At 42.4% G+C, this 27,981-nt stretch overlaps 1 protein-coding gene across 2 annotated transcripts; it reads left to right on the forward strand.

Annotated features, from left to right (window-relative positions):
* Positions 1-25: 25 nt before the first annotated feature.
* On the forward strand, positions 26-27,513 carry jph4 (junctophilin 4). 2 transcript variants are annotated; one of them, XM_003229316.4, is made up of 6 exons: positions 26-1,009; positions 1,949-3,720; positions 4,946-5,735; positions 16,442-16,560; positions 18,131-18,747; positions 24,042-27,513. In XM_003229316.4, exons 2-6 carry the CDS (start codon positions 3,342-3,344, stop codon positions 24,120-24,122), a joined length of 1,986 nt encoding a protein of 661 aa, XP_003229364.2. In that variant the 5' UTR covers positions 26-1,009; positions 1,949-3,341; the 3' UTR covers positions 24,123-27,513. The 2 variants fall into 2 exon arrangements, with proteins under 2 accessions (XP_003229364.2, XP_016854031.2); XM_016998542.2 differs by lacking the exon at positions 26-1,009 and adding an exon at positions 1,026-1,389.
* Positions 27,514-27,981: the final 468 nt, after the last annotated feature.

Consider the following 27,981-nt stretch of genomic DNA (forward strand, 5'->3'; position numbering starts at 1 on the left):
AATCCCCCCTTCTATTTCTCCATCCCTTCAAGGGACCTTCGGGGGCTTCTTCCGCACACGTTTGCTCGCAAGGCTGCCTCCATCTAGATCCTTTCCCTTCCTTCTTCGCTTCCCCCCCATTGCCTTCTTGCTTTCCACTTGAGCGTGGTTGATTTTTTTCCATTCTTCCCATCTGACAATTCATCTTCCCTCAGGGAAATGAGGGGGGAACATAATCATCTGTTTTTCAGCCTCGCTTTGCCCCTACCCATCCTGGGCAAGTAGCTTTTTTCCAATAAAGGCTTATTATTTATTTATATCCATATTGCAATATTTAATTATTCCTCCATTTTGCGGGAAGCAGGGAGGGGATGTCCAGAGCCTTCCTCCGTTTTTTCGGCGAGGGTTTTCCCCCACCCACCCACGCAGACCTCTCTCGCCTTGGATCTGCGCCTTCTGTGATATTTTCCTGCTGATCCATGCTCAATTGAATCGCCACCTGAGGTCTCCCATCTTCTACCATTCCCATTCTTTTCTGGTTTCTTTCCCCCTTCTTCTTTTTCCTTCTTGTATTGCATTTCATTTTACAGCTGACATTGTTCAGTCTCTTGGCTCCTGGATTGCCACTTGATTTTGCATCCGTCCTCCATCCCAACACATAGGCATCTAGGTTTCATCCTATTCCCACCTGATTTCTGCATCTGAAATCTACCTCTGTTCATTTGCCTTTGGCTAGGCATCCCTCACTCCACCCCATCCCTTACGCGGACACATTTCAGCCTTTCCTCTCCATCCTCCTGCTCTCATGTTTTCGGCAGCTATTTCTTTTTTTCTACAAAAACCCATCGCCAGCCTCCTGCCCTGGGTTGTGTGTTTCCTTCCCAGCACTACCAGTGGGATTCCCAGCTGAGATTTCTCCCTGCCGATGCGCTCGCTGGAGGCTTGGGTGTGTCTGTTATCTTACCCTGCTTTTCTAGAAGCGTGTGCCTCGTCTTATTTTTCCTCTGCTGGCTCAAGAACAGAACACATGGTAAGTGGGGAAAATTGTTCTCGGGTGTGCTATGTACTGTCTCTGCATATCTACGGTATATTGCTTTTCATGTCAGCAGGCAGCTGTCATGAAATACATTGAGACCCATCCTGTGCTTTCCACATCGTGTTCAGCGTGCCGTGTTTATCCTCCAAACCTCCTCAAGATGTTATTTTCTATCTTCCTTTTATGTGTGTGTGTGTATTTGCTTAGACATTTCATAGCCGTGGATCAATCATCATGCATTTTTCAAGAGGAGGGTCTGTTTTTCTTAGCCTTTTTGTAGACCTCTGTTCTGTCGATGGTATGTGTTTGTGTTTGTATCTGCAGGTTACTAAACGAGCCCATGCAAAAGTGGTTGGCTAATAAGGAGTGCAGAGGTGCGTGTGGCACACCGTTCCCATTTGTGTGTGTGTGCGCGCACGTTTGCATTGCTGACTTATTGCTTCCTTCTACGTCTTGCATTATGGATTTCGACGCCCCACTTTTTGACCCCCTTCAAGCACTGTTTGAGCACCTGTGTGTCCATTCTTTCTCTCTCTCTCTCTCTCCCTCTCTGTTGTATGTGCATCTATTTCTGTGTTGTGTTTTTTTCTAAAATGATGCTATTCTTTTGCTGGGGATTGATCTGTGCAGCCTAGGAAGAGCTTTCTGAACCTTGTTTACAAAATATTCATGTAGTGTATATGATTGATCTTGTGTGTGTGTGTGTGTGTCCATCTATGGTGCATGCCTGCGTTCCCTTGTGTGTGTTTATGAGAGGGGCCATTTGTAAGTAGCTGGCCTTTCCTGTATTGGGTTTCAATATCAAGCCTTGAACAAAATTAGTATATATCAATGCCTGCATTCGGAAAGACCTCTTCTTAAGGTTGTTTGCCTTGTTGTCTCTTCCCTAAAAGTTTGGTTGTGGTTTCCTAATCCATGTGTCTCTTGGTGCAGGTTGTCTCCTTCTCCTTTGTACCATGAGGTCTTCTTCAGCAGCCCTGTTGCCTCTCCTCCATCCTTTGAAAGAGCTGCCCAGTTTTTGTGAAAACCTGGCTATCCTCTGAGCTGTCCTTGCTCCTGTTGAGCCCATGTGGGCATCAACAGGGGGAAGACCAGAGGCCAGAAGGTCGACTGTTATTATTGATGCCTGAAGCCAGACCAATTCAGACCCTCCATTCACTTGTGGCCTGACCCCACCAAGTCCAACTGGAAAAGCCAAGCGGAGGACCCTTTGGACGGCAACCAAACGACGACAACATCACTGCCCCTTCCTGAATTGCTGCAACACCGCTGCCTATGACTGCCCAGGCTGATTTGTGTACATAAAATGCCAAGGAGTTGCCCTCGGACCAGTCTGCAATTCAAGACCACCATATGCCTGTAAACCGAAGGCTGCTGGGCCTTCCTGTGCCCATAACCACGAGGAGTCCTTTACGGCCCTCCTTCTTCTAACCAGCGACATCAGCTGAGGAACGCTGTCTGGGACTCCAAAAGCAGCCGACCGAATGCTTACCTCTAGGAACGCTATACTCTGATCACAAGGGACCTCTAGGAACGCTAGAATGCTTGGTGCTGGCTGGAGAAATCCAAGCTTTCATCTTAGTTTGGAGCCCTCCAAAGACTGCTGCCAAAGAACAACCTGAAATGCCGTTAGCTTCATCACACACCTGTACAGTCAAAGGAAGTTCAGGCCCTTCTGGATAACCTAGAGCCAGCTAGCTCCCAGGGGACTGCAGGTTACTAGATAGAGCTCAGCTGGCCCTAACAGACGTGCAATTTCTGGGCATACCTAAGACTGGAGATCTATTGAAGAGCCAGTATTATGCAGATAGCCAGAAAACACCAACAATTATATTCTGAATTGTTCTTGTGGGCAGACACCTCAAAGCCGGTGCTTTCCTGCAATTATCCCTGACACCAGCAACTGGTCACATATAGTCAGAGGTTTCCATTGACTTTCAAAATCTGTAGTGAGCAATGTAAATGTTGGTACAGCTCTATTGCATATCCATAGACACCAGGTGTCAGCCCTGCCCGGTGTCTTTAAGTTTCTTTCAGTTTTGGCAAGTCTAGACGCTTGGTGTAGCTGGACTGTTTGTTTGCAAGTCCTTGCATGCAGTAACCAAAAAAATCCCAGTCTTGGTCAAGCTGTAGCTATAGTCTTAGAACTTTGGGTGGAGACCTCAAGCTCAAGTTGCCAGATGTCTGACTCTGAGGAAGGGGGCTGAAATTTGTCAATTTGGGGGGCAGCGCCATGTAGAGGCGCCCCGCATAGGGGGAACGGAGATGCATGCCGGGACTCGTGGGTAACTGTCACCCGACTGGCTGGGGAGCAAACGTTTCATGAATGTCCAACGGAGGCAGGTTCGAGTTTGACGATGGTGGCTGCTATGTGGGTGACTGGGAAGAGGGCCGGGCACACGGCTACGGCGTCTGCACCGGCCCCGGAGCCCAGGGGGAGTACAGCGGGCGCTGGAGTCGGGGCTTTGAGTCCCTGGGCGTCTACACCTGGCCCAGCGGGAACACCTACCAAGGCCACTGGAGTCAAGGCAAGCGCAGCGGACTGGGCGTGGAGCGCAAGAGCAAGTGGAGCTACAAGGGGGAGTGGAGCCATGGGCTGAAGGGGCGCTCAGGGGTCTGGGAGAGCCATTCCGGAGTCATCTATGAAGGCATGTGGCGCGAAGGACTGCAGGATGGATACGGCATGGAGACTTATGCAGATGGAGGTGAGTAGACCAGACATGAAGGAACGTCACTAGTCCAATCGTTTGGTACTTTTCCTGTCCCCAGGTGTACTGATAAGTCCTGTTCTCTACCTCAATCCAACCGATTAAAGCAACACATCTTTCAGTTTCTCAGTATAGTATGTTGCTTGCATGGCCCATTATCTGCTTTTCAACTTTCCCACGTATTTCCAATACCTTTCCACCTATCTGTATATTGTCCACATTTCTATTCAGTGCTGAGAAATGGTAATTCTCAACCTTCCATTCTCTGTTCTCAGAAGTCATAGCCAACATGGCCAACAGTCAAGAATTTTGAGAATTGTAGTCTCAAACATCTGAGAATGGAAGTTTGAGAATGAATGGCAAAGTAAATAATGGGCTGAAATAATGGGCTATAAGTCTCCAGAGTGCAACATCCAGAAGCTCTCACCAATGGTAATGTTGGTTTAGGGAAATGTAGTCCAACAAAATCTGGAAGGCCACACTTTTCCACCTGTGAACTTGAGATGTGTATTGTGTATGTTGAAATGGCTAGTAGATTTTGAACATCTTACTTGTTTTTTTCTCAGGAAAACGTATTGTCTTAATTGAGAATTATATAAGCTAACTCCTTAAGCTTCTTGGGAATGAAAGCATTCAATTGAAAAGAAATTCTATTATGTTTATCCACCCAATTTTGTTTGATCAGCTCTTTCTAATTTTCTCTAATTATGGCATTGTCTTAGTACCTTTAATGGTAGGTCCCATTTTGGGAGAAAGGCGGGAGAAAATGCAAAAGTTTAAATAAACTAAAGTGTAGGTCCTACATGAAACTCTTTGTGCATTGTTGCGCTGGATCTGTGACTCCCTTTAAATGCACCTAAAACAGGTGGGGAAAGTTCAAGTTGTGTGCAACCCAACTCCATTTTGTGACCTCTCTTGAAAGTTCCTGAAAACTTCTCAATTTTTGTTTCTAGGCTGATTTGGGGCAGATATTTGCCCTCAGATTCAAATGCAAGCATGCTGCTTGCCCCACCCCTTCTTAAGACCTTTCTTCCACCAAAATTCAATCCCAAAGGAAATCCAATGTTCAGAAGGTCTTTGGCCCTGGTAGGCCTGAAACACCATTCTTGGGGACCTGATTTCTCTCTTCTTTTTTTGAATTGATTCTTTTGGATAATGCCTAAGTTACTCCCATATCCACCTTCCATTATTCTTGGTTAACTACTGTTGTTTGCCTTTTCAGGTACCTACCAGGGCCAGTGGCAGTCCGGTAAGCGGCACGGGTATGGAGTCCGCCAAAGCGTCCCTTACCGGCAAGCTGCCCTGGTCCGCTCCCCACGCCGGACCTCTCTGGAATCGCTGCCCAGTGAGATTGACCCCAATGCTCCTTCTCTGCCCCTTCCTCCTCCCCCAATGGCCCCTCCGCCACTCCCTGGGGACAGCCCGGCTTCTGGATCCAGGGGCGGCTTTGTCTTGGCCTTCCCGGGCGACCCAGACTTCCCCAAGGGCGCCAAGAAGAAAGCGGGGGGCTTCTTCCGCCGATCCTTGCTCCTGAGTGGGCTACGGGTGCGCAGGGCTGAATCTAAGGCCTCCCTGGGCAGCAAGCGGGGGTCCCTCAAGAGCGAGGCCGGGGTCAGCTCGGCCGGGAGCGAAGCCACCACGCTCAGCTACGCCGAGACAGAGCCCCCTGAGTTGCCTTCAACGCTGACCATCGAAGGGTCGTCCACCGAGGTCTACGCCGGAGAGTGGAGAGCTGACCGCCGCAGTGGCTATGGGGTGAGCCGCCGTTCCAACGGCCTGAGGTACGAGGGCGAGTGGCTAGGCAATCGGCGGCACGGCTATGGACGGACCACCTACCCTGACGGCACCAAGGAAGAGGGCAAGTACAAGCTCAACCGGTTGGTGAGCGGGAAGGTGAAGAACTTGATCCCCCTTCGCCGGAGTAAGGTCAAGGAGAAAGTGGACCGGGCTGTGGAAGTGGCCAGGAGAGCGGTCAGCATGGCGCGGCAGAAGCAGGAGCTGGCCATTACCAGGTGAGCAACGTGGGGCGTTGGCAGGACAGGGCAAACGTTGTGAGGGATATACAGTAGACTCTCAGTTAATTGGCACCTATGGGAATTGGTAGATGCTGGATAAATTAATTCTATACTCCATGCTATACCATACCATAAACTCTGTATTGACTTCATATTAATATTGAAATACAAGAATTAAAAACAAATAAAGGCAAATAAAGACAAACTTAACTTAATGTAACACGGTTTTATAGTTTTACTGTATCATAAAAACAGTACAGTGTTCCCTCACTTATCGCTGGGGTTATGTTCCAGGACTACCCGCAATAAGTGAAAATCCGCGAAGTAGGGACACTATATTTATTTTAATATTTATATATTATTTTAATAGTTATAGACTATTTTAAGTCTTTATCAACCAATTCTGTGTTGATAAATTGCTTCCTTCTCCTCCCGTTGCGACTTGGGCTCCTTTTCCCTTCTTTCAGCTTCTCCTTCCTCCCTTCCTTAGGCTGTAAATTGTAATTTTTTATGATATATAATAGTCTTTTAGAGTCAATTGAAAAACCGTGAAATAGCGAATCCGCAAAAAGGGAACCGCCATGTTGTGAGGGAACACTGTATTGCTCTATTTTTTTGCATTCCAGTTTACTGAGAGTCTATTGCAGAGGCGTTAAATTTGTGGCCTTCCAGATGTTTGGGTCTCCAACTCCCAGAAGCCCCAGCCAGCTTGTCCGATGGGTGGCCAGGAATTCTGAGAGTTGAAGTTCAAAACACTTGGGAAGGCCACAGGTTTATTGTATATGGATACGGGGTTTTGGTGTCTAAGGCTTTCATGGCCAGAATCACTGGGTTGCTGTGAGTTTTCCGGGCTGTATGGCCATGTCCCAGAAGCACTGTCTCCTGACGTTTCGCCTACATCTATGGCAGGCATCCTCAGAGTTTGTGAGGTCTGTTGGAAACAAGGCAAGTGGGGTTTATATCTGTGGAATGTCCAAGGTGGGAGAAAGAGCTCTTGTCTGTTTGAGGCAAGTTGCAATTGATCACCTTGATCAGCATTGAGTTTCAAAGCTTGGGTGCTTCCTGCCTGGGGAAATCCTTTGTTGGAAGGTGATTAGTGAACAGCTAAACAGACAAGACAAACAGACAAGAGGTCTTTCTCCCACAGATATATAAACCACACTTGCCTAATTTCCAACAAACCTCACAACTTCAGAGGATGTTTGCCATAGACGTGGGTGAAACGTCAGGAGGGAATGCTTCTGGAACAGGGCCATTAAGCCCGGAAAACTCACAGCAAAACCAGATACAGGGAAAATGGAACAGCGGGCTAGGATATGGAAACTACCAAGACAGCAATCACCCCAGGAAAGCTATTCCTAGGTCTCTTTGCCACAACCCAGTTACAAAACTCTAAAAATACACTTAATAAATAACAAATGCTTCCAAGTACAGTAGAGTCTCACTTATCCAACATAAACAGGCCAGCAGAATGTTGGATAAGTGAATATGTTGGATAATGAGGGGTTAAGGAAAAGCCTATTAAACATCAAATTACATTATGATTTTACAAATTAAGCACCAAAATATCATGTTATACAACAAAATTGACAGAAAAAATAGTTCAATACGCAGTCATGCTATGTAGTAATTACTGTATTTACGAATTTAGCACCAAAATATCACAATATATTGAAAACATTGACTACAAAAATGTGTTGGATAATCCAGAACGTTGGATAAGCGAGACTCTACTGTATTTCAAATCTTTTAAAAAACATATGCAATGATAGCGTGGCACATGCCGTGCTAGGCATACTTGTATAAAATCCATTACTATAATCCAGGTGTGCGCAAACTTTGGCCCTGCAGGTGTTTTGGACTTCAACTCCCACAATTCCTAACAGCCGGTAGGCTGTTAGGAATTGTGGGAGTTGAAGTCCAAAACACCTGGAGGGCCAAAGTTTGCCCATGCCTGCTATAATGTCTCAAAAAAGAGATGGGGTGGTTATTAGAGCACATTAATATATGCAAGAGCATATATGCAAGAGCATGAAAACGTTACTATGTTCGTGGCCTGGATACTCAATTTAAGGTTGGAAAAAAAGGTGCATTTGCATATTGGGGATTAGGAGGAGGTTGTGCATATATCAAATAACAATTACTTTGTGTGTGTGTGTGTGTGTGTGTTTGAAGTAGGCCTGCTATAAATTGTTTGGGATTTGTGGGTAATTACCATATATACTCAAGTATAAGTCGACCCGAATATAAGCCGAGGCACCTAATTTTACCACTGGGAAAACATTGACTCCAGTAAAAAGCGAGGGTGGTAAATTTCAGAAATAAAAATAGATACCAGTGAAATTACATTAATTGAGGCATCAATCAGTAGGTTAAATGTTTTTGAATATTTACATAAAGCTCAAATTTAAGATAAGACTGTCCAACTCTGATCAAATCATTATTCTCATCTTCTTCAATGTAAGTGTGCTTATATATCCTTTTAATAATAATAGAGTAAAATAATACATGTAATAATAATAATAGAGTAAAATAATACATGTAATAATAGAGTAAAATAATAAATGCAATAATAATAATAATAATAATAATAATATCAGAGTGAAATAATAAATGTATTAATAATAAAAATAGAGTAAAATAAATGTAATAATACCAATAATAATAGAGAAAAATAATAAATGTACCATATATTCTCGAGTATAAGCTGACCCAAATATAAGCCAAGCAGGACCCTCACCTGAGTATAAGCCGAGGGAGACTTTTTCAGTCTTAAAAAAAGGGCTGAAAAACTAGGCTTATACTCGAGTATATACAGTAATTTCAGGGCCTTGCACACAACAAGAACCGGGCCTAGATGCTGCCATGTTTGTGTAGGCCTTTTAAGAGGCCTCAGTCTTTCCACTCCTTGGGTTTGGAATAAATGAAGCCTTTTCTGTACACTAAATGGATTTAAGCTACCCAAATAACAGGAAACATGACTAGGATCATACCTATCTGGTTTATGAGAAGCTGTGTGTTCTGAATGATGTGTTGTTTGTGATCATCATCCTGGCCCTCCTCAGAGGCAGCCATTTTGAAACCAGCTGAGGGGAAGAAATCCCAAAACAGATCACTATCCCAAACAGACTTGAATTGGGAACCTTTTAAAACTTGTCTTATAATGTAAAAAAAAATCAAGGACAGATAGGACCAAAAGGACTGTGTGTCCAATGCATAGTCTCTTGGGGTTTTTTCCCCCTCCTTCTCCATTTGGGACTGAAATTGACCAAAGAGAGCCAGGCCTGGTGTCCTGCCCATCGTAAAAAACCCAGACTTTGGCTCCATTTGTAGAGACGGGGACGTGATGAATTCTCCTCGTCTGTGTGCTTGCTGAGGTACGGCTCATTTTTCCTGGCGTTGGATTGCTCTATTTTTAATTTTATTTCCTTTTCTGATGGATGCTCCCTTCCATTTGCTTTCTCCCTCCCTGCCTCCCTCCTTTGGCCTTTCTGCTTTCACGGTCTTTTCCTCTCCACATTTCTGTTATTGCTTCTGAATTTACTTTTCTCCTTAAGATGCTCTGGAGCAGGCCTGGGCCAACTTGGGCCCTCCAGGTGTTTTGGACTTCAACTCCCACAATTCCTAACAGCCGGTAGGCTGTTAGGAATTGTGGGAGTTGAAGTCCAAAACATCTGGAGGGCCCAAGTTGGCCCAGGCCTGCTCTGGAGAATAGACTTAATTAACACTGGTTATTATGACCAGAGAGACAACCTAATATTTAACTACAATAGTTTTGCTTTTGGAAAGACACAGGTCTTAGCTTAGAATTATGTCTTATGGGATAGTAGGGTCAAAAAAGAGTTTTCAGTAGCACTAGTGTGAGGGAGAAGGAAGGGGAAATTAATCAAATAATTATGGTGGCTAGAGACTTTGGGAAGTTGTAATGCCGGCCACATGACCTTGGAGATGTCTATGGACAACACCGGCTCTTCGGCTTAGAAATGGAGATGAGCACCAACCCCCAGAGTCGGTCACGACTGGACTTAACGTCAGGGGAAAACCTTTACCTACCTAATTCAAACATATAACTTCCACAAACTCTGGGCTCTGTATCCATGTCTCTGTGTGTGCAATAACAATAACAACTTTATTTTTATACCCTGCCACCACCTCGCCGTAGGGCAGTGATTCTCAACCCAGCAATGGGTCGCAAGAATGAAAATCCAGTCCGCAAACCTCCTTCCTCTTTGTTTATTTATTTTTATTTTATTTATTTTATTTCCACTCCTTTTCCGCAGAGCTGACTATTGCATTGGATAGACCTCATCAGCTCTAGATTATTAAATATGGTTTTTTATGGGCGAGCAGATGACAACTACTGGATGTCATATGTTCTGTATCAGAAACTAGAGCTGATGTGGTCTATATCCAATGCAATTTTCTGCTAAATTTGACCAAAAACTGATTTGTATCCCTTTTGGTACTAATGTTGGAGAGTGGTCCCTGGTCAAAGTGGGCCCTGGTCAAGTGTGCCCTGGTCAATGCGTGCCCTGGTCAAGTGTGCTCTGGTCATTGCGGGACCTGGTCAAGAGGGCCCTGGTCAAGTGTGCCCTGGTGAATGCGGGACCTGGTCAAGTGGGCCCTGGTCAAAGTGGGCCCTGGAACATCCAGGTTTTCAGGTCCCTGCGGAAGGCGGACAGAGTGGGGGCTAGTGTAATCTCTCTGAGGAGAAAGTTTCAGAGCCAGGAAGCTACCACCAAAAAGGCCCTCTCTCTCGTCCCCACCAGCTGTGCTTGTATATGAATGTGTCTGTCTGTCCGTCCGTCCGTCCGTATCTTTTATCTATCTATTTATCTCTCTCTCTCTCTCTCTCTCTCTCTCTCTCTCTCTCTCTCTCTCTCTCTCTATATATATATATATATATATATATATATATACATATATGTATATATCATCTATCTATCTATCTACACTTACATCACACACCCATATAGCAACTTTCACATGTTCTCTGTGTGTGTATGCGTATGTGTATATGTATATGTATCTGTGTGTGTATATCAGTGATTCCAAACCTGTGGGCCGCGGCCCTGGTCAAAGTGGTCCCTTTTCAAGTGATCCCTGGTTAAAGTGGGCCCTGGTCAAGTGGGTCTTGGTCATAAAAAGGTTGGGAATCTCTGCCATAGGGACTCGGGGCAGCTTACATGTGGGACCAAACCCAGAGCAACAACAGAGTTTACCAAAGTAAAACATAGTTAAAAACATTAAATATATATAACAATCTAATTAAACAATTAAAAACAGCAGGGTATAAAAACGTCATTAAAATGTATCACACAAAAATCTCAACAACCAGTAACCAGGAATATGGTTGGCATGATCAAACTTAAAGAGGGCTGGGTTTGGACTTGTGCAAAAACAGACTATAAGGCCAGGGCTGGGTAAGTGCTGAATACAATCTATCAGTCGAATTAGGGCTGGGCATTCATAAGCAAGGGCCTAACCATAATTTAAGAGCACACTGGAACATCAAGGTTTCCAGGTCCTTGCGGAAGGCGGACAGAGTGGGGGCTAGTCTAATCTCCCTGAGAAGGGAGTTCCAGAGCCAGGGGGCCACCACCGAAAAGATCCTCTCACACATCCCCACCAAACGTGCTTGTGTATGCGTAGCGTCCATGATTCATGTATGTACAGTAGAGTCTCGCTTATCCAACATTCTGGATTATCCAACGTATTTTTGGAGTCAATGTTTTCAATATATCGTGATATTTTGGTGCTAAATTCATAAATACAGTAATTACTACATAGCATTACTGCGTATTGAACTGCTTTTTCTGCCAAATTTGTTGTCTAACATGATGTTTTGGTGCTTCATTTGTTAAATCATACCCTAATTTGATGTTTAATAGGCTTTTCCTTAATGCCTCCTTATTATCCAACATATTCGCTTATCCAACATTCTGCCAGCCCATTTATGTTGGATAAGTGAGACTCTACTGTATGTATATTATCTATCATCTATCTATCTATCTGTCTGTATCTCTTATTTATCTGTCTGTCTAGCTAGCTATATCTCTACCTATCTCTCTCTCTGTCTCTATCTCTATCTCTATCTATTTGTATCATCTATCTATCTATCCATCCATCCTTACACCACACACACACACACACATATAGCAACTTTCACACGGTCTCTCTGTGTGTATGTGTATGTATCTGTGTGTGTAAATACATACACACATACATTACACACATTCATACATGCACACACATATACACACAACTCAGACATTGTGAAAGTTACTATATAATATAAATGGATGTATGGGTAGATTTATAGGGGTGTGCTCAGCCAGTACTCAAGCGACCGGAACTCCTAAGCAATTGGCAAAAAATAAAAGAAATAGTATATGTATCTTATCTCTATCTCCTATCTATCTATCATCTATCTAGCTAGCTAGCTAGTTAGCTACCATGTCTATCTAGCTATCTATCTACACTTACACCACACACACACATATAGCAACTTTCACAAGGTCATACATACACACAAATACATGCACATACATATACACACAACTCAGACCTTGGGAAAGTTAATATATAATATTGATATGGATGGATGGGTAGATGCATAGAAGTCTGTATATGTATATTCACAGAAGACTGCTGTTAGCCAGTACTCAAGCAACAGGAACTCATATGCAACTATCAAAAAATAGAAGAAATAGTATATCTATATCTGTATTTCCTATCTATCTATCTATCTATCTATCTATCTATCTATCTATCTACTTAACACTACACACATATATAGCAACTTTCACAAAGTCTCTCTGTGCGTGTATGTGTATGTACACACATACAAACACATATAGACACATACATATACATGCACATACACATACATACAACTCAGACCTTGTGAAAGTTACTATATAATATATATGTGGATGGATGGGTAGATGCATAGGGATGTCTGTATATGCATATACACAGAAGACTCTCAGGCAGTACTCAAGAGACCAGAACTCCTACGCAATTGGCAAAAAAATAGAAGAAATAATACTCTAAAATTGAAAAGGAGCTGTTTTTATAATACAGTACTGTAAAACAGTGTGGTATTGTCAGGTTTGTCTTTATTTGCTTTTGGTTACTGTATTTCAATATTAATAACAAGTCAATACAGAGTGTGTGGCATGGTATAATATGAGGTATAGTATTAATTAGGCCTATTCTTAATCATATCTCTCAAGCAGTGAGAAACTACATGTGTCCGGCACCCAACAATCCCATGAGTGTCATGGGTTAAATGAGAGTCTACTGTGTATGTATGTATACACACACACATACACGCCCCCCCCCCCCCCCGTATATATGTATGGAAGGAGAGTACTCAAAAATAGGCTTGTGAATATCTTCTCCTTTTGTGTGTGTATATCTTGTATACTTATATATAAGACATAGGTATATGTATATCACATGTGTACATGAGAGATGCCCTTAGGAATGGATGTGTATATGTGTGTGTTGACAGGGAAGTAGGCTCCACCAAGGCCAAGTGCCTGTTGTAGGCTGCCTGGTCTCCTAGGCAACTGGGCAATGGCAAGGTGATTGGCTAGTGGCTGCTATGGCAACAGCCGAGCCGCAGCATCCTTTAGGCATGGACCACGGCTGGGATGGGGTGAAGTGGGGGCTGGAGAGAGTTGGGCAGCTTATCTGTGCCCATTTGGGGAGTGCTATAGGGGTTGCTGTTGGAAGGACGGGGGCTGTTATGGAGGCTGGTGGAGGCAATTAGCTTTGGAGGCCTGGAAGCCCAAGAACCAAGATCTAGACTCCCTGGAGGAGGAGGGGAGGGCATATTAGATGGTTATGTTGCACATAAACAGACGGAGGTGTAGGTGGATAGGAGGTTGCTGCGTGGGTGATGAGAAGCACAAGGTGGTGTGAGGGTGGGTTACCAATGCCGTGTGGGAGGATGCAGGGAGCAAAGCACCCTGAGGAATGGGATTACAGTCTGCAGCTGGTTTAAAGCCACATTAAAATATTACAACAATATTCATATTTTTGGTTTTAGCTTTTCTAGAAAACAGCTTGGGCTATGTACTGCTACATTGAAGTAGCAGGCACAAATGCCAGCTCTGAAGACCTTCATGAGGAAACAAGGCCCACTGATGCCAATTACATTTTGATTTCAGGTGTATGTGCCATGGGTCAGATTGTGCCACTGATTTTCAGGTGTATGTATCATTGATTAGATTATGCCATTGGTTTTCAGATGTATGTGCCATTGATCAGATTGTGTCATTGGTTTTCAAGGTTTATATGCCATGGATTAGATTGTGCCATTGGTGGTATTATTATGCTTATTTATACACTGCTTTTTCACTCCACAAAGGAGACTCAAAGCGGATTTCAGGTGTATATGCCATGGATCAGATTATGCCATTAGTTTTCAGGTGTACATGCCATGGATAGTATTGTGCCATTGGTTTTCAGGTGCATGTGTCATTTGTTAGATTATGCACTCGTTTTCAGGTTTGTGTGCCATGGGACAGGTTCCTTCAGGATATATCATGGGTTAAGATCTACCTGTTTCATTTAGAAACTTCAAATACTAGTCATCTTTTCCAACTGTGGAATTTGATATGTGCGAAACACTCTTTTAAAACCATAGGCTACTTACAGTATACACAGATCAATAGAAACACATGAAAGAATAAAGCTTCTTAACAAAGAGACATCTGAGAAAACCCATTATCAGTCCTATCTTTCAGATATAGACAACATGAACTGAAGGATGAGACGGGAAGGTGTGTCACATTTTGTGTTGGTAATCAAAGAATACTTTTGTGAAATGTATAGGCCTTTCTGTTAGAGGAATTTCAATAAAAACTGGGAATTGCTAAGAGTAAAGGCTGTTTCACCTATGACACACTTATTATGTTAATAAGTATTTAATGCCACTTCTAGGGCAAGGCAGAGGATTCCAAAGGAATACAAAAAGAAGAAAATTAAAATGTCATTGTAAAACATTTTATTATTATGATGTGTGTGCATGTGTATATTTAACATAATCAATAGATGGAAGCCAATCAGTTTAAAAAGTGTCTTCATAGAGACATATGGTAATACTGAAAGATTGAGTGTTATTAATATCCCAGTATAAATTTAAACCAATATGTTCTTGGTGAAATGTTTCCTGATGAGAATAGTAACTTTATGCAGATGATGGAAATCTGCTGTTTGAAGCTCTTTATGCCTTTATAAGCACTCAAGGAGCTATGATTTTACTAGCAAACATTAAAAAAAGATATACGCAATGATTTATTTGATCAGAATAAATAGAAAAATAGATCTATCCATCCCTGGGTTCTTTGGTTAGGGTGTAACAGTGGATGAACTTTAAAATGTGGCATGAATGTCTAGGGTAAACATAGATCTTATTCAAATTGAGGGTGGAAGGAAGGAAGGGTATCAAGTGTGTAATTTACCTGTTTTTCAACGTTTGCACATACCTGCTCCCCATATTATTTTTTGTAATCATATTTGTTTATCGTCCGCCTTTAGAGCCTAAAAGAGTCAGTCATGGTTAATACTTGGATGGTAGACCACCAAGAAATATCAAGCACTATAGGATTTATTCTAGAGGAAGCAGGTTGCAGTGTGAACCAAATAAGTACACATACATCTTGTCAAAAGAGACTTTTAAAAAGATGTTTAAACACACAGTGCCTTAAAGTCTCAGAAAAGCCTATCCTGGGTATAAGACCAAAAGGTTATGTGAAACATTACTATCTTAGATGCTTCCCAGAAGTTCAAGAGGGATGGAGAAGACCTGACCTTCCTTCAGAAGGAGTTTCACAGCCCAGGTACCATTACAAAAAAAGCTCTGTCTGGTGTGCTCACCAACATAGTCTTCTGGAGTGGTAGACCACACCATAGACCAGAGCTTTTCAATTATTACATGTTCGTGATGCACGTTTTAGACACGCATCATTCTGCAACACAGTAATTCAGTTTTACTAGCAAACTGGAGGTTAAACCAACCCCTTATAAGAGATGTGTAAATATACATAAACTGTAATTACAAAATGTATGGGAGCACAACATATCTCATGAGAATCTTTCATTGATATATTTCAAAATATATCATTCATTGCTCATTTCACATAGGCTCATAGCTTTCTAGTTACATTTACGTGACATGCCTACACACTGCAACTGACACACGAACTTGTCGCAACACACAGTTTGTAAAGCTCTGGCACAGGATTTCCATTGAAAATCGCAATTTAAGGTCAGACTCCCATGGGAGAAAGTAGTCTCATATAACCTGAAAGTTAAACAACATCAAGGGAAGATATTGAAGCTGACATTTTTTGAGTTAGGTAATATAGTTGGCCCTCCATATTTGTGTATTAAACTTTTGCAGCTTTGATTATTAATGAGTTTAATTAATACGTTCCTTCTAGGAATCTCTAGGTCAACCTCTGCCAGAAGTTGACCACAGAGCCGTGCTAGAGATTGCTAGCAATGTTCTTTTATGAAAAAATAGTGCTTTTTAAATTTACAGGTTTTCCACTTTTGTAAGGGTCCTGTGCCTCTAACCCTTACAAAAGTGGAAGCCTCTGTAATTCAGTATAACCACAAGAAGCTTTGTCCTCTTTTCCTTAATATCATAAAATATACCAACAACTCTGTATCCTCTCCTCTTACAGGGCTGCAGATGCTCGTCTGAAAGCTGCCGCTGCACTCGCTGCAGCCGAGAAAGCCCTGGAAGCTGGCCGCCTAGCCAAAATTTTGGCCCAAGAACTGCAACCCATCCTAACTGAACCTGGTGAGATGCTGTGGGTGGCTGGAGGAACCTCAGGAAACAATTATGGCTCTAGAAAATTTGTGGGGTATAGTGAATGCATATAGTTTATAGCCTCAGTCCAATTCCAAGTCAATGTTTGTTTCATGTAGAATATTTTTCTGTATGGAATCCCTTTTTAAGAAAAATTAGAGTGTTTGGGGGAAACCTGCATTAAGTAGAAAACCTGTATTAGGCAGGGTATTTCAGTTGTGATTCTGCATCCTAATATCTTTCCCAGAGCTCAGGAAAGTGACCCTTTTTTGAGAATGCCCAGAATCTCCCAGCCAGGATGGCAGCTGTAATATTAAAAAAGTAACTGAGTTTTGAGTTTTTACAAATATCAGCTTTTTACAGATTCATCCTCGCAGCCCATTCCCCTGCAATATTTTATTCATTTAGAAAAATTACTACAAAACAGAGACAGAATAGTGATATCTGCTGTCTTAAAAAGGAAATAGACAAACAGGCCAATGAGAGTAAATTCCAGTTTGTTTATTTAATGAATGTTTTGAAATTTCAACTCCCATAATCCCTCAGACAGATATGCAGTTCTTTGCTAATCTTTCCAAGTTATCACATCAGGGCTTTAAAACGGGTAGCCCCACATTTCTGCCGCCAACAGAATTCTTGGGAAATGTAGTTTGGGAGGACCTCTATAGCTGGTGTGATAATGTTGCTATTCGCAAAAGAAGCAATAAACAATTTTTGCAATTTTCTTTTTCTGGTATTAGAAAGTCTTCAAATATTTTCAAAGATTATTTGCAATATTCTGTGCAAAATTCACACTTTGCATTTTTGTAGTGAAAACAACATTATTTTTTTTGTCCAGAAAAATGCTGTTTTTTTTGCAAATAAAAACTCTATGAGCAAATTCTGCATATGATATATCCTGGGCTGCAAAATTATCAACAATTCAACTCTCAAAAATACATTTTGGACCATATAAAATATTTTAAAATAATAATTTGCCTCCCTCCCCCTAGCTAGCACTGATGCTCTCAAATGGTTTTTAGACTCCCATTCCCACAATTCTCTAGATCACTGCTTCTGAAACTTTGGATCCCAAACTCAAATGACGTTGCTCACTGTTGTCAAATAATTGGCACCAGTAAAAGATTTCGGAACTCCACCCATTTCCACAAACCTGTTAGCAACAATGTGCAGTGTTTACAGCTACAGCTGTACTCCAAAAAAGGGAAATCAGGCTTAGCAAGCCCTGCAAATGCTGATTTATTATCATTAAATGTTTCAATTTCATACCTCTTTTATATACCTATATATCTGGGGTTACGAAAAACTTTCTCAGGTGGAAAGGGGTCATGAGTAGAAAAAGTTAAAGAAGCCTTGCTTTAGATGTCACAACTGTGATGGCTGGAGTTGTGGGTGATGTAGTCTAGCTGATCTGGACAACTGCAGGCTAGAAAACACTTCTTCAGGGCTTCCATGAATTCTACAGGGATCTCTCATTTTGGCAGGCTTCTTCTTTGAACATAGGGTTTTGGACACCCAACATCTTCCTCTCTTAACAGCTGATCCTCCCTCCTTTTTGCAGAGCCGCGTGGCCAGTTGGATTCTGAAGGCACCGACACCGACTACCAGGAGTATGACAGCCCCCGGGTCTATGAGAATGGCATCACCCCGTCGGACGTTACCCCAGACCCGAGCCTCCCTCCCAGTTACCCTCCTACGCCGCTGCAGCCCTGGCGAGGAGACCCTCGGCGGACTTGGCCCCCCTTGGAGAACGGGGGTCCCCGCCAGTTCTTGCCCGAGGTCTCCGACCCCGAGGACGAATGGGGCTGCCGGGGTAGTTTCCCCTCTCGGACACCAGGATTTGCCCCCGAGGGGCTGTGGGAGGGGGAGGAGGAGCAGGAGCAGCTGAGCAGCTATGAAGCAGAAGAGGAAGACTACGGGAGGGTCCCCCGGCACCCCCAGATGCTGGGCAGCCCTGCCAGTGGCAGCTCCGGCAGCCTCCGAGAGGAGGAGGAAGAGGAAGAGGAAGAAGAAGGGGCAGCTTCCAGGCCTTATGCTGGGGAGCCCCAGGTAGATCCAGTGCCCGCCGGAGTCCTTGGGGCCCCTGAACTACAGGCGGAGGAAGTGCTTGGGAATGCAAGGCCCCCAGTAGCAGAAAAAGAGGAGGTCCTTGGAGATGTGCGAAGAAGGAAGAGACAGGTAAGCAAGGTTGGGTTATATCAAGCATTGGCACCAGCTGTTAGGAATTGTAGGAGCTGAAGTCCAAAACACCTGGAGGGATGAAGTTTGCCTGTGCTTGGGTTACATCCTATATGCTGGTGGTAGTTAGTTACTTGGGCCACATGTGGTCCACAGATGCAGTGTCTAGTTATACAATTACCTATAATAAGTGACTTGTACTGGGGGTATCATGATTTAAATTAATGAGTGAGATATACAGATGTTCTACATATATTTAAATATAAATGAAATGTACATTTAAAATTCACAGTTTAAAATTGGGGAATAATAGGAACAACAACAACAACAACAACAACAACAACTTTATTTTTCTGTCCCGCCACCATCGTCCTGAAAGGACTTGTGGCGGCTTACAAGCAGGACCAAGCCCAACAACAACAGAGTTTGCAACTAAAAACATATTTAAAAACATAGCAAACATAGAACACTGTAATTAAACAATTAAAAACAGCAGAGTATAAAAAACATTAATATGAATCAAAGCAAACCTAAATAATCGGAGTCCGGAATAGGTGGGCAAAGTCAGAAATTAGAGAGGGCCAGGCATGGGCTTGTGCGAAAAAGCAGATAGATAGGGCCAGGGCTGGAGGTAAAGTGGGTAGGTCACAAGAAATAGGTCTTTACTTGAATCTAACATTTTGACAGCTGATATAGCTGTCAAAACACTAACGGCTGGCTATTATACAGACTTCTTGGGGCAGCCGATGTAAAGGTCCTCTGGGTGATGGTGGCCAGTTGGGTTCTGGCTGGTTGAAATAAACCTCCCCCAGAGAACCTCATTGTCCAGGTCTGATTGTATGGGAGAAGGCAATCCTATAGGTAACCTGGATCCAAACCATATAGGGCTTTAAAGGGTATAACCAACCCTTTGTACTTTGCTGGGAAACTAATCAGCAACCAGTGGAGTCACTTTAATATGGGTGAGATATGCTTACTCCTAGGTGTTCCCATAAGCAATCTGGCTGCCATGTTTTCTACTAATTGGAGTTTCCAAACTTTGTATAAAGATATCCCACTGCAGAAGTCCAACCTTGAGGTGACTAGTGCATGACAAAGATGGTACAGACTTTATGCAGGGTGCAAAAAGATACGTTACAGTCATGTGCTGCTTGATGTTTGCATCAGCATTATTATTATTATTATTATTATTATTATTATTATTATTATTATTATTATTATCCCACATGTATCTCTTGATTAAGATGCGAAGCGGTTCATAACATTAAATAACAATGCAGTTTAAAATCTATTATAATATGAATTAGAGATAAAATCAGTTAAAAACACTTAAAAGATTAATATATTACAGAGTTTTCACACAGACTTGTAACCTGACACTATCATTACCCTTTTTTCCCTCTACATGGAAGAAGAAATTAGTGTGCTCCAAAAGCTGGCATTTATTTTACTTTTTGTCCCTTCTGGCTGGCTTAACAAAAGCATCACAAATGCGTATTTCATACACATATATGTATACCTTTTTCTAGTTCTAAAGTCCACTTAAACCCTTCAAGTCGCTGCCACCCACCCCATTGATCTTTCACCCAGTCCCTACCAGCTTGGCTCCGTCTTGCATTGCTAGAAAACCAGGAATACAGTATTTCCGTCATTGAGGACATCCTGCTCCCCTAAAAAAATCCTACAACTCTTAAATGTCAGTGCAAAAAAGCATCCTCAAGTGAGATAACAACAAAATCCAGAGAGGAAACTGGGGCAGTGGGACTTGGCCACTCAGTTCCCAAGATGTCCCACTGGCCCATGGAAATTCCCAGCCTTGTTGTTTTTCAAACATGACAGTGTGGGGGGAACTGGGGCCTCAGTTATCCAAATGAATAAAATATCCCTCTGCCCCAGACATAAGCTCCCAGTTTGGGGACTAAACTCTCCTCAAAATAATAGCAGGAGAAAATCCCCCAAAGAACTCTATTCTGAGCGAATCTAACCAGAATCATAGCTAGATAACCTTGCCTCATAGTGTCCCATTAGATCAACAAAACAAGGGTACTACTTCACACCCATTATCTCCATGCCACACATTGGAATGCGGTTGCTGTCCAACCTAACTCCTCCTGCAAACTGGGAAAGGATAAGCCTATTTTGTCTATTTTTGGGTTGAAGATGAGAGCCCATCTCCCCTACCTCTGGCACACAGTACCCCATTAGATCAGCCCTGTCCCACCTTAAAAAGGTACTATAGTGCCCATTATCCCCATGCTGCACGGTAGCATGTATTAACTCTTCTTGCAAACTGGGAGAAGGATGAGATTTTCTCGTCCATTTTGGGGGCTAAAATTAGACCCCTCCTCCACCTCTAGCTCACAGTATCTGATTAAATCATCTGATCTCAAACTACAGAATCCATCATCACACATTGGAGTTGTAGTTCAACCCATCCCTTCCTGCAAATTGAAGACAGGATGAGTCCTTTTTGTCTGTTTTTGGGTGTAAACGGAGAATCTTTCTCCCCGTCTCCGGCTCACAGGATCTCAGTGCCCACCTTTAAATGGTGTCAGGCTTCTGGGGGGCCAACACTGACCCCCCTTTGCTTTTTCTGTTCACTGAACTGCAAATGTAGTACAGATATTCCTCCCCCTCCCCTTCTTTTCACTCTGCAAAAGAGATGTGGGAGGGCCCAGAGGAGGAAGCCTAGCAACCGGATTCCAATGGGGATTGGCTGGCATCCTTCCTCCCGTCGCTTAGCAACCAGCATCCTTTGCTAGGCAGCAGCAGCAGCAGCATCTTTCTCCTTGGTCCCTCCTTCTCTACTGCAGCATCTCACAGGCCCCGCCCTTCCCACAGCGCCGCAGTGGGGGACGATGGGAGTCGCTGGCAGCCAGGACTGCAGGTCATAAATAATCCAAAGGTCCTGGTTGGAACAGCCAGGTGGCAGCCTGAGAGCCACGTCTCCTGGGCATTCTCCCTTTTCGGAGGGCTGAGGAGAAGAGGAATGGATGCCAAGTCGAGAATTGAACAGACGATTTGGATGTTAACCCCTGAGTGTTAGCTGGCAAAAGCAAAACATGAGGATTGGTGTTATCTTGTCTAATAATAATAATAATAATACGGAATAAGGGGAAAATGGGGGGTTCACTTTTTTTTTGCCCAGAATCTTTCTTCAAAAAGGATCAATTTAAAAGCTCTCCACTCCCAGTTCCTTGCAGAGGAATAATAATAATAATAATAATAATAATAATAATAATAATAATAATAATAATAATACATTTCTTACCTGCCTCTACCCATGGCATGAGACAGGGAAGAATAATATCCAAAAATATAACATATGCAATCAGTTAAAATGTGTAACCCTATCAAAATATCAGTCAATTACTATTTTAAAAAACCAAGTGCGTAATTTAAAATTCATAATTTCAAAATCATTTGGATAGGCTTTTCTACATTTCTTTTGCAGAGTAGATTGTAGGTTTAGAGAATTTAGAAATCATCTAGAGAGGAATTGGTACTTCTGGAAAAAGCTTACCACAGAGTGGCCCTGGAGGACCTTGAGATTCTTAGGGAAGTGTTCTCTCAATACTACTACTACTACTACTACTACTACTAATAATAATAATAATAATAATAATTTTATTTCTTACCTGCCTCTCCTCGTGGCTCAAGGCAGGCTACAACATAGTTAAAACACGTAATTATTAGAAAGATTGGGTTACTGTGAGTTTTCCGGGCTGTATGGCCATGTTCCAGATGCATTCTGTCCTGATGTTTCACCCACATCTATGGCAGGCATCATCAGAGGTGGTGAGGTCTGTTGGAAACTAGGCAAGTGGGGTTTATATATCTGTGGAATGATGTCCAGGGTGGGAGAAAGAACTCTTGTCTTTTTGAAGCAGATGTGAATGTTGCAGTTGGCCACCTTGATTAGCATTGAAAAGCCTTGCAGCTTCAATGCCTTCGACAATACAAGAGTTCTTTCTCCCACCCAAAGGGCTACTGTCTCCATTTTGATTAATGACAAGGTACGGAAAATCCTTAACTACCCTATATACTAATGTATGAGTTTAGTATTTTAGTTTAAAACCCAAAAAACTGGATCGACTTATCCATGAATCAATGTGTTTATTATACCTAATTGTTATAAAAAAGGAACCATTCCCTTTTCTGAGTAGAGTGGCAAAAGGCAAGAGCTTAGTCCATCTGTAGGAAATCTTTAAAAAGCACCAATCCTCTACTTTCTCCACCATAGTGCCATTTTAAAAAAAATCTGCAGTGGTGGCAGCCAAGTGTAGCTGGCCCTGAGTTAGCATTGATGTGTTCCCATTTCTGAGGAATGACCCTCAATTTCTCTATGGGTCATATCACAATCCACAGGTTTGGTCCCTAAACCTGTCATCTTATACATGAGGTCGACTTATTATACGAGATCGACATTGTAGACGAGGTTGACTTATTATACACAAAGTCTACTTATTACATGAAGTCAACTTGTTACATGAAGTCGTCATACACACAAGGTTGATTTATTTCACAAGGTCGACTTGTTACATGAATTTGACTTAGATATGAGGTCAACCTTATTACACAAGATTGACTTATTATACAAAAGGTTGACATTTCACAAAGTCATTTTGTTATACATAAAGTAGACTTTTTACACGAGGCTGACTTATTACACAAGGTCGGCTTATACACAAGTTTTACATATTTCATGAAGTTGACTTGTTACATGAGGTTGACTTAGAGATGAGGTCGACATATTACATGAGGTCAACTTAGCCATGAGGTCAATTTAGCCATGAGATTGACTTATACATGAGATTGATTTATTATGTGGTCAATCATAATAACTTGTAGAAAGTCTTCCATCCATATGTGTTAGAGTTCAAAGTATTGCATGAGGTCGACATATTGTACATGAGGTCAACTTATTATGAAGTTGACCGATATATGAGGTCAGCTTATTACATGAGGTTGACTTATTACACATGTTGACTTATTATGAGGTTGACTTATTGCATGAGGTCGACTTACTGTACAAGATCAGCTTAGCAATGAAGTTGACTTATTACACAAGGTTGATTAATGTGTGAGGTCCATTTATATGTGAGGCCAATTTATATCAGAGGTTGACTTGGACATGAGGTCACTTGAGGTAGTTCAACGTCATAGGGTTGCTATAAGTAAAGACCGACTTAATATCACACAACTTTAACAACTCCTTTAAGTTTGCAGTTGACATCTGCTGATCTTGCTCTCTCTTGGTTCTTCACATTCTTTCTTTCTCTCTCTCACTGCAGGGAGCCCACCCTCTGGTCATTGCTGCCGTCCTCCTGGTTGACGTGAGCCTGGCCTACCTGTTCTCGCTTCTCCTCACCTGAGATGGGTGGAAACTGAGGGGGCACTTTGGACCCCGTTTCCTCGACGGTTTGGGAACAGACTCTTTTCCATCCTCTGCCTTTCTACCTTGCCCCCCTTTTTCTCTTTTTCACATATCTTTTACCCCACCCACCTCCCTTCCTGCCTCCTAACCCCCTTTGACCCTTTCTAGATTGTTTACATACGAAGGGCTCTCTTTCTACTGGAGATTTCTCTGTTTTTTCTTGCTGTCTCTCCAAAACTACGACCACACCTCCCATCTTCCACCTCTTTCTCACCTTTCCCCCCAGTCTTTCCATCCATCCAGCCCCATCCATCTTTCTGGACCACATTTTGCAAGTGGGGCATTTTTTAAAAAACCTGTCTTCGTCTATGTTTTGGGGAGAGAACCATTCTACAGTTTAGATTCAGAGATGGGAGGGATGTGTTTGCGCCTCAAGAGGCATTAAAGAGTTGACTCGATCTGTCTGAATTTCCATACTCTTGCCCCTTTCCTCCTCTTCCTGTCTCTCCCTTCAACCTTAGGAGATTTATTAGTCTCACAAGAAAGGAAAACTAAGCTCTCCTCCATTCCTATACACATAAACATAGTCTTTTTCTATCAGTCTCCTTCCAAGATGCTCCCTTGAAATTCTGGATTTTGGAGAAGGGGCCAATTACTTTGTAATATGGGGTTCAATCCCCCCTGCAACCCTTCCCTTTTCCACCACTAGATGGTGCTGTGGGGTAGAAGGAGCAAAAAAGCAGAGCAAATTTTCAAAATTTGGGGAGCATTCAAGAGGACAGTTTTTGTCTTTCTCAGTTTTTTCTTTTCCATATTCATGTTTCTCTCTCTCTTACCTTCTCTCTCTCTCCGCCACCTCCTTTTCCCAAGGGAACCGGAACCTTCTTTTCAAACAAACAAACAAAAAGAAGAAAGGGGGGGAAAAGTTAAAAACTTTTTATTTACGCTTTTATAAACATTTTTCTCGCAGCGTTTGAATAATAAAATTAAACACTATAAATTAACGAGAGGGTGAAAGGGAGATTCCTTTTGCTTAGGAGAAGAGGGATTTTTCACAAAGAGGACTGTGGAATTCCCATAAATAGCTAGTCTAGATGGGGGGGAAAGTGGGTATTTGCTGCAGGACCAAATTGGGAAAATGCCTCTTTAAGGCAGCAGAAGTGTGTCTGGGCCAAAGGCATGAAGTTCTGAAAAATATAGTTACATACACACACGCACACACATATCCCAAGTGATATATTATATATATATAAGTCAAAGTATGTATGTTTGTCTGTATGGATGTGTACCACAAAGTTAAGTGAGGTGGCCCTCTCATGTCACTGGACTGGCTGTTTCTATGTGAAGTTGTCATGAATACTTTTTGAACAAAGGTTCTTTTATTGCAATTTTAAGCGTGAGGGTATATCAGATTTTTTTTTACAGAATTTAGACATACAGACATACAGATTCTATGTAATTACAAAGGATTCACAAACCTACAGTTACATTGGCTACATTGGTTACATTTTTACTCAGCATTTATATACATGTACATGCATTCATCATCATTTCTCCATTCTTCTTCCATGAAGAACATCTCTTAGGCCAGACTGCTTCCTTACAAATCTGCCAACGCACAGTTCCAAAACTCCTAAATGCCAAAACTCCAAAATCCCTAACAAGCGACTCCAAGACGCACCGTTTTATCTTCTCTTCAGAAAAAGAGGCAAGTGATCAGACTGCGTTCCACTGCAGATCTGCCACTCCATACACCATCTCCATAGAGCATGGCAGGTGAACTGCTGTCTGTCACACTTTTTGGATTGTCATAAGATCTGTCATATAGCAATATTTTGCTGATGTTGTCCCAAAGTTGTAAATTGCTGACAGACATTTTCCATCCTGAAACATTTTAATTCCATTTCAGTTTCCAGGCAGATGTTGACTCTTCTTGATTGGTGTTAGCAACGCAAGCATTCCTTCTTAACATAAAGAACTTTGCAAACATTTCCTTAACTTGAAAGAGCCATTGTCTCTGTTTAACGTAAACAGGTTTCCCCTCCCAAAAAAAAGTTCAACAGTTAATCATTGTCACAGTTCTTATCACAGTTTACTAAAGCAGGTCAACCATTTTGGTTTTCATTAGCAACTTTTAATTACAGTAGTTTTTTTCCATGCTTCATCCTTTTTAGAGTGGTGTCTTCAAATTATTAGGTCTCATTCATTCATCTTTCATTCAGTTCATACAAACCATATATCACAATAATGTGACAAAGTGGCCCGCTGCGATGTCATTGGTGGGGGGAAAGTAACATGTATGAGGGGAAAGGAGAAAGAAAAGAAAGAAAAAGTAAAAGGAAGGAAAGAAAGGAAAGTAAAAGGAAGGGAAGGAGGAAGAGGGAAAGGAGGAATGGTCTTTGTGGTACAAACACACATACATATTTTGACTTTTATATATATTTAGAAAGAAGATATATATGTATATATATATATAGGGCAAGGGAGAGCACCTTCTTGGATGCCCACCAAAACCGACAAGTTCAGAAAGGATCCCAAAATATTGGATAAAGCGCCTTAATGGGGGAAACTGCATTAGGAGGGGGAAAAGGACAGAGGAAATTCCGCCTCCAGGAAGGTTTGGAAAAGGATATACCTGCAAGTGGGGGGAAAAAGGAAATAAGTTGCCTTCTAGAGGGTAAAAGAGTTGACCCCTATGGGGGAAATAAAATAAAACTGAGAAGTTGTGCCTTTGGGAAAGGAAAAGTGCAATAGGAGAGGCCCCGAAATAGGGAATTCTGCCCTTTTCCTCGGGGCCTCAAGAGTGCAATACAGGAAGTCCTGCCTTCCAGATGGCAAGGAGAGGCATTTTAAGGGCAAAAAGAAGTTTAAAAAAATAAATAGAGGGCTTTAAAAAAGGAACAGGGCTTTGCAGTTTGTTTTTGTGGGTGAGAATGGTCCAAAGAGAGAGGATGAGGATGATGATGATGATAATGATGATGATGATAATAATGATGGGGGTCCTCTGATATACTCTTCTGGGGTGTCCTCCACAAGGAATCTCCCGCTCAGCCCCTCCCTGGATCCTGCATGAGGAAGCGACTGATCCTTTGCTGTGTGCTGTGTATACTGAGAATGTCTGTATAGCTGAACAAAAAAACAGGAAAAAAATAACGTACCCTTCCCTCTGGTTTTATACCGCCTGCCCCCCAACTCCTCCCTTTCCAGTGCTTTGCTCCGGCCTTGATCCGAAGAATACCCCCCTCCCTCCCCCCCCCCCTTTTGTCCCCTTCTTCCTGGTTTGCCTTTTTGACTGGATATTTCTTATTTCGTGTCTTTGGGATTGAAAAAAAATACATTAAATAAGTCTTGCAGGAAAAAAATAATTTAATAAAAATATATTAATACAAGTGCTCGAAATACGGAGTGGTTTTTTCATTTGCAGGAAACAATCCTATTCATTGTGTGGTCAAAGTCTTTCATGGCTGGAATCACTGGGTTGCTGTTAGTTTTCTGGGCTGTCTGGCCATGTTCCAGAAGCATTTTCTCCTGACGTTTCACCCACATCTATGACAGGCATCCTCAGAGGTTGTGAGGGCTGTTGGCGGCCAGGCAAGTGGGGTTTATATATCTGTGGAATAACGTCCAGGGTGGGAGAAAGAACTCTTGTCTGTTTGAGGCAAATGTGAATGTTGCAATTGGCCAGCTTGATTAGCACTTGATGGCCTTGCGGCTTCAAAGCCTGGCTGCTTCGTGCCTGGGGGAATCCTTTGCTGGGAGGTGTTAGCTGGCCCTGACTGTTTATTGTCTGGAATTCCCATTTTCTGTATGTTGTTCTTTACTGTCTTGATTTTAGAGTTTTTAAAGAAACAATCAGG

This window comes from Anolis carolinensis, chromosome 6, assembly GCF_035594765.1.
Source record: "Anolis carolinensis isolate JA03-04 chromosome 6, rAnoCar3.1.pri, whole genome shotgun sequence".
Taxonomy (NCBI): domain Eukaryota; kingdom Metazoa; phylum Chordata; class Lepidosauria; order Squamata; family Dactyloidae; genus Anolis; species Anolis carolinensis.

Excerpts from the sequence above, each read along its gene's own strand:
- jph4 (XM_003229316.4), top strand. The coding sequence starts at position 3,342 with ATGTCCAACGGAGGCAGGTTCGAGTTTGACGATGGTGGCTGCTATGTG. Across the intron at positions 5,736-16,441 it reads CAGGAGCTGGCCATTACCAG|GGCTGCAGATGCTCGTCTGA; the intron begins GTGAGCAACGTG and ends CTCCTCTTACAG. Across the intron at positions 16,561-18,130 it reads ACCCATCCTAACTGAACCTG|AGCCGCGTGGCCAGTTGGAT; the intron begins GTGAGATGCTGT and ends TCCTTTTTGCAG.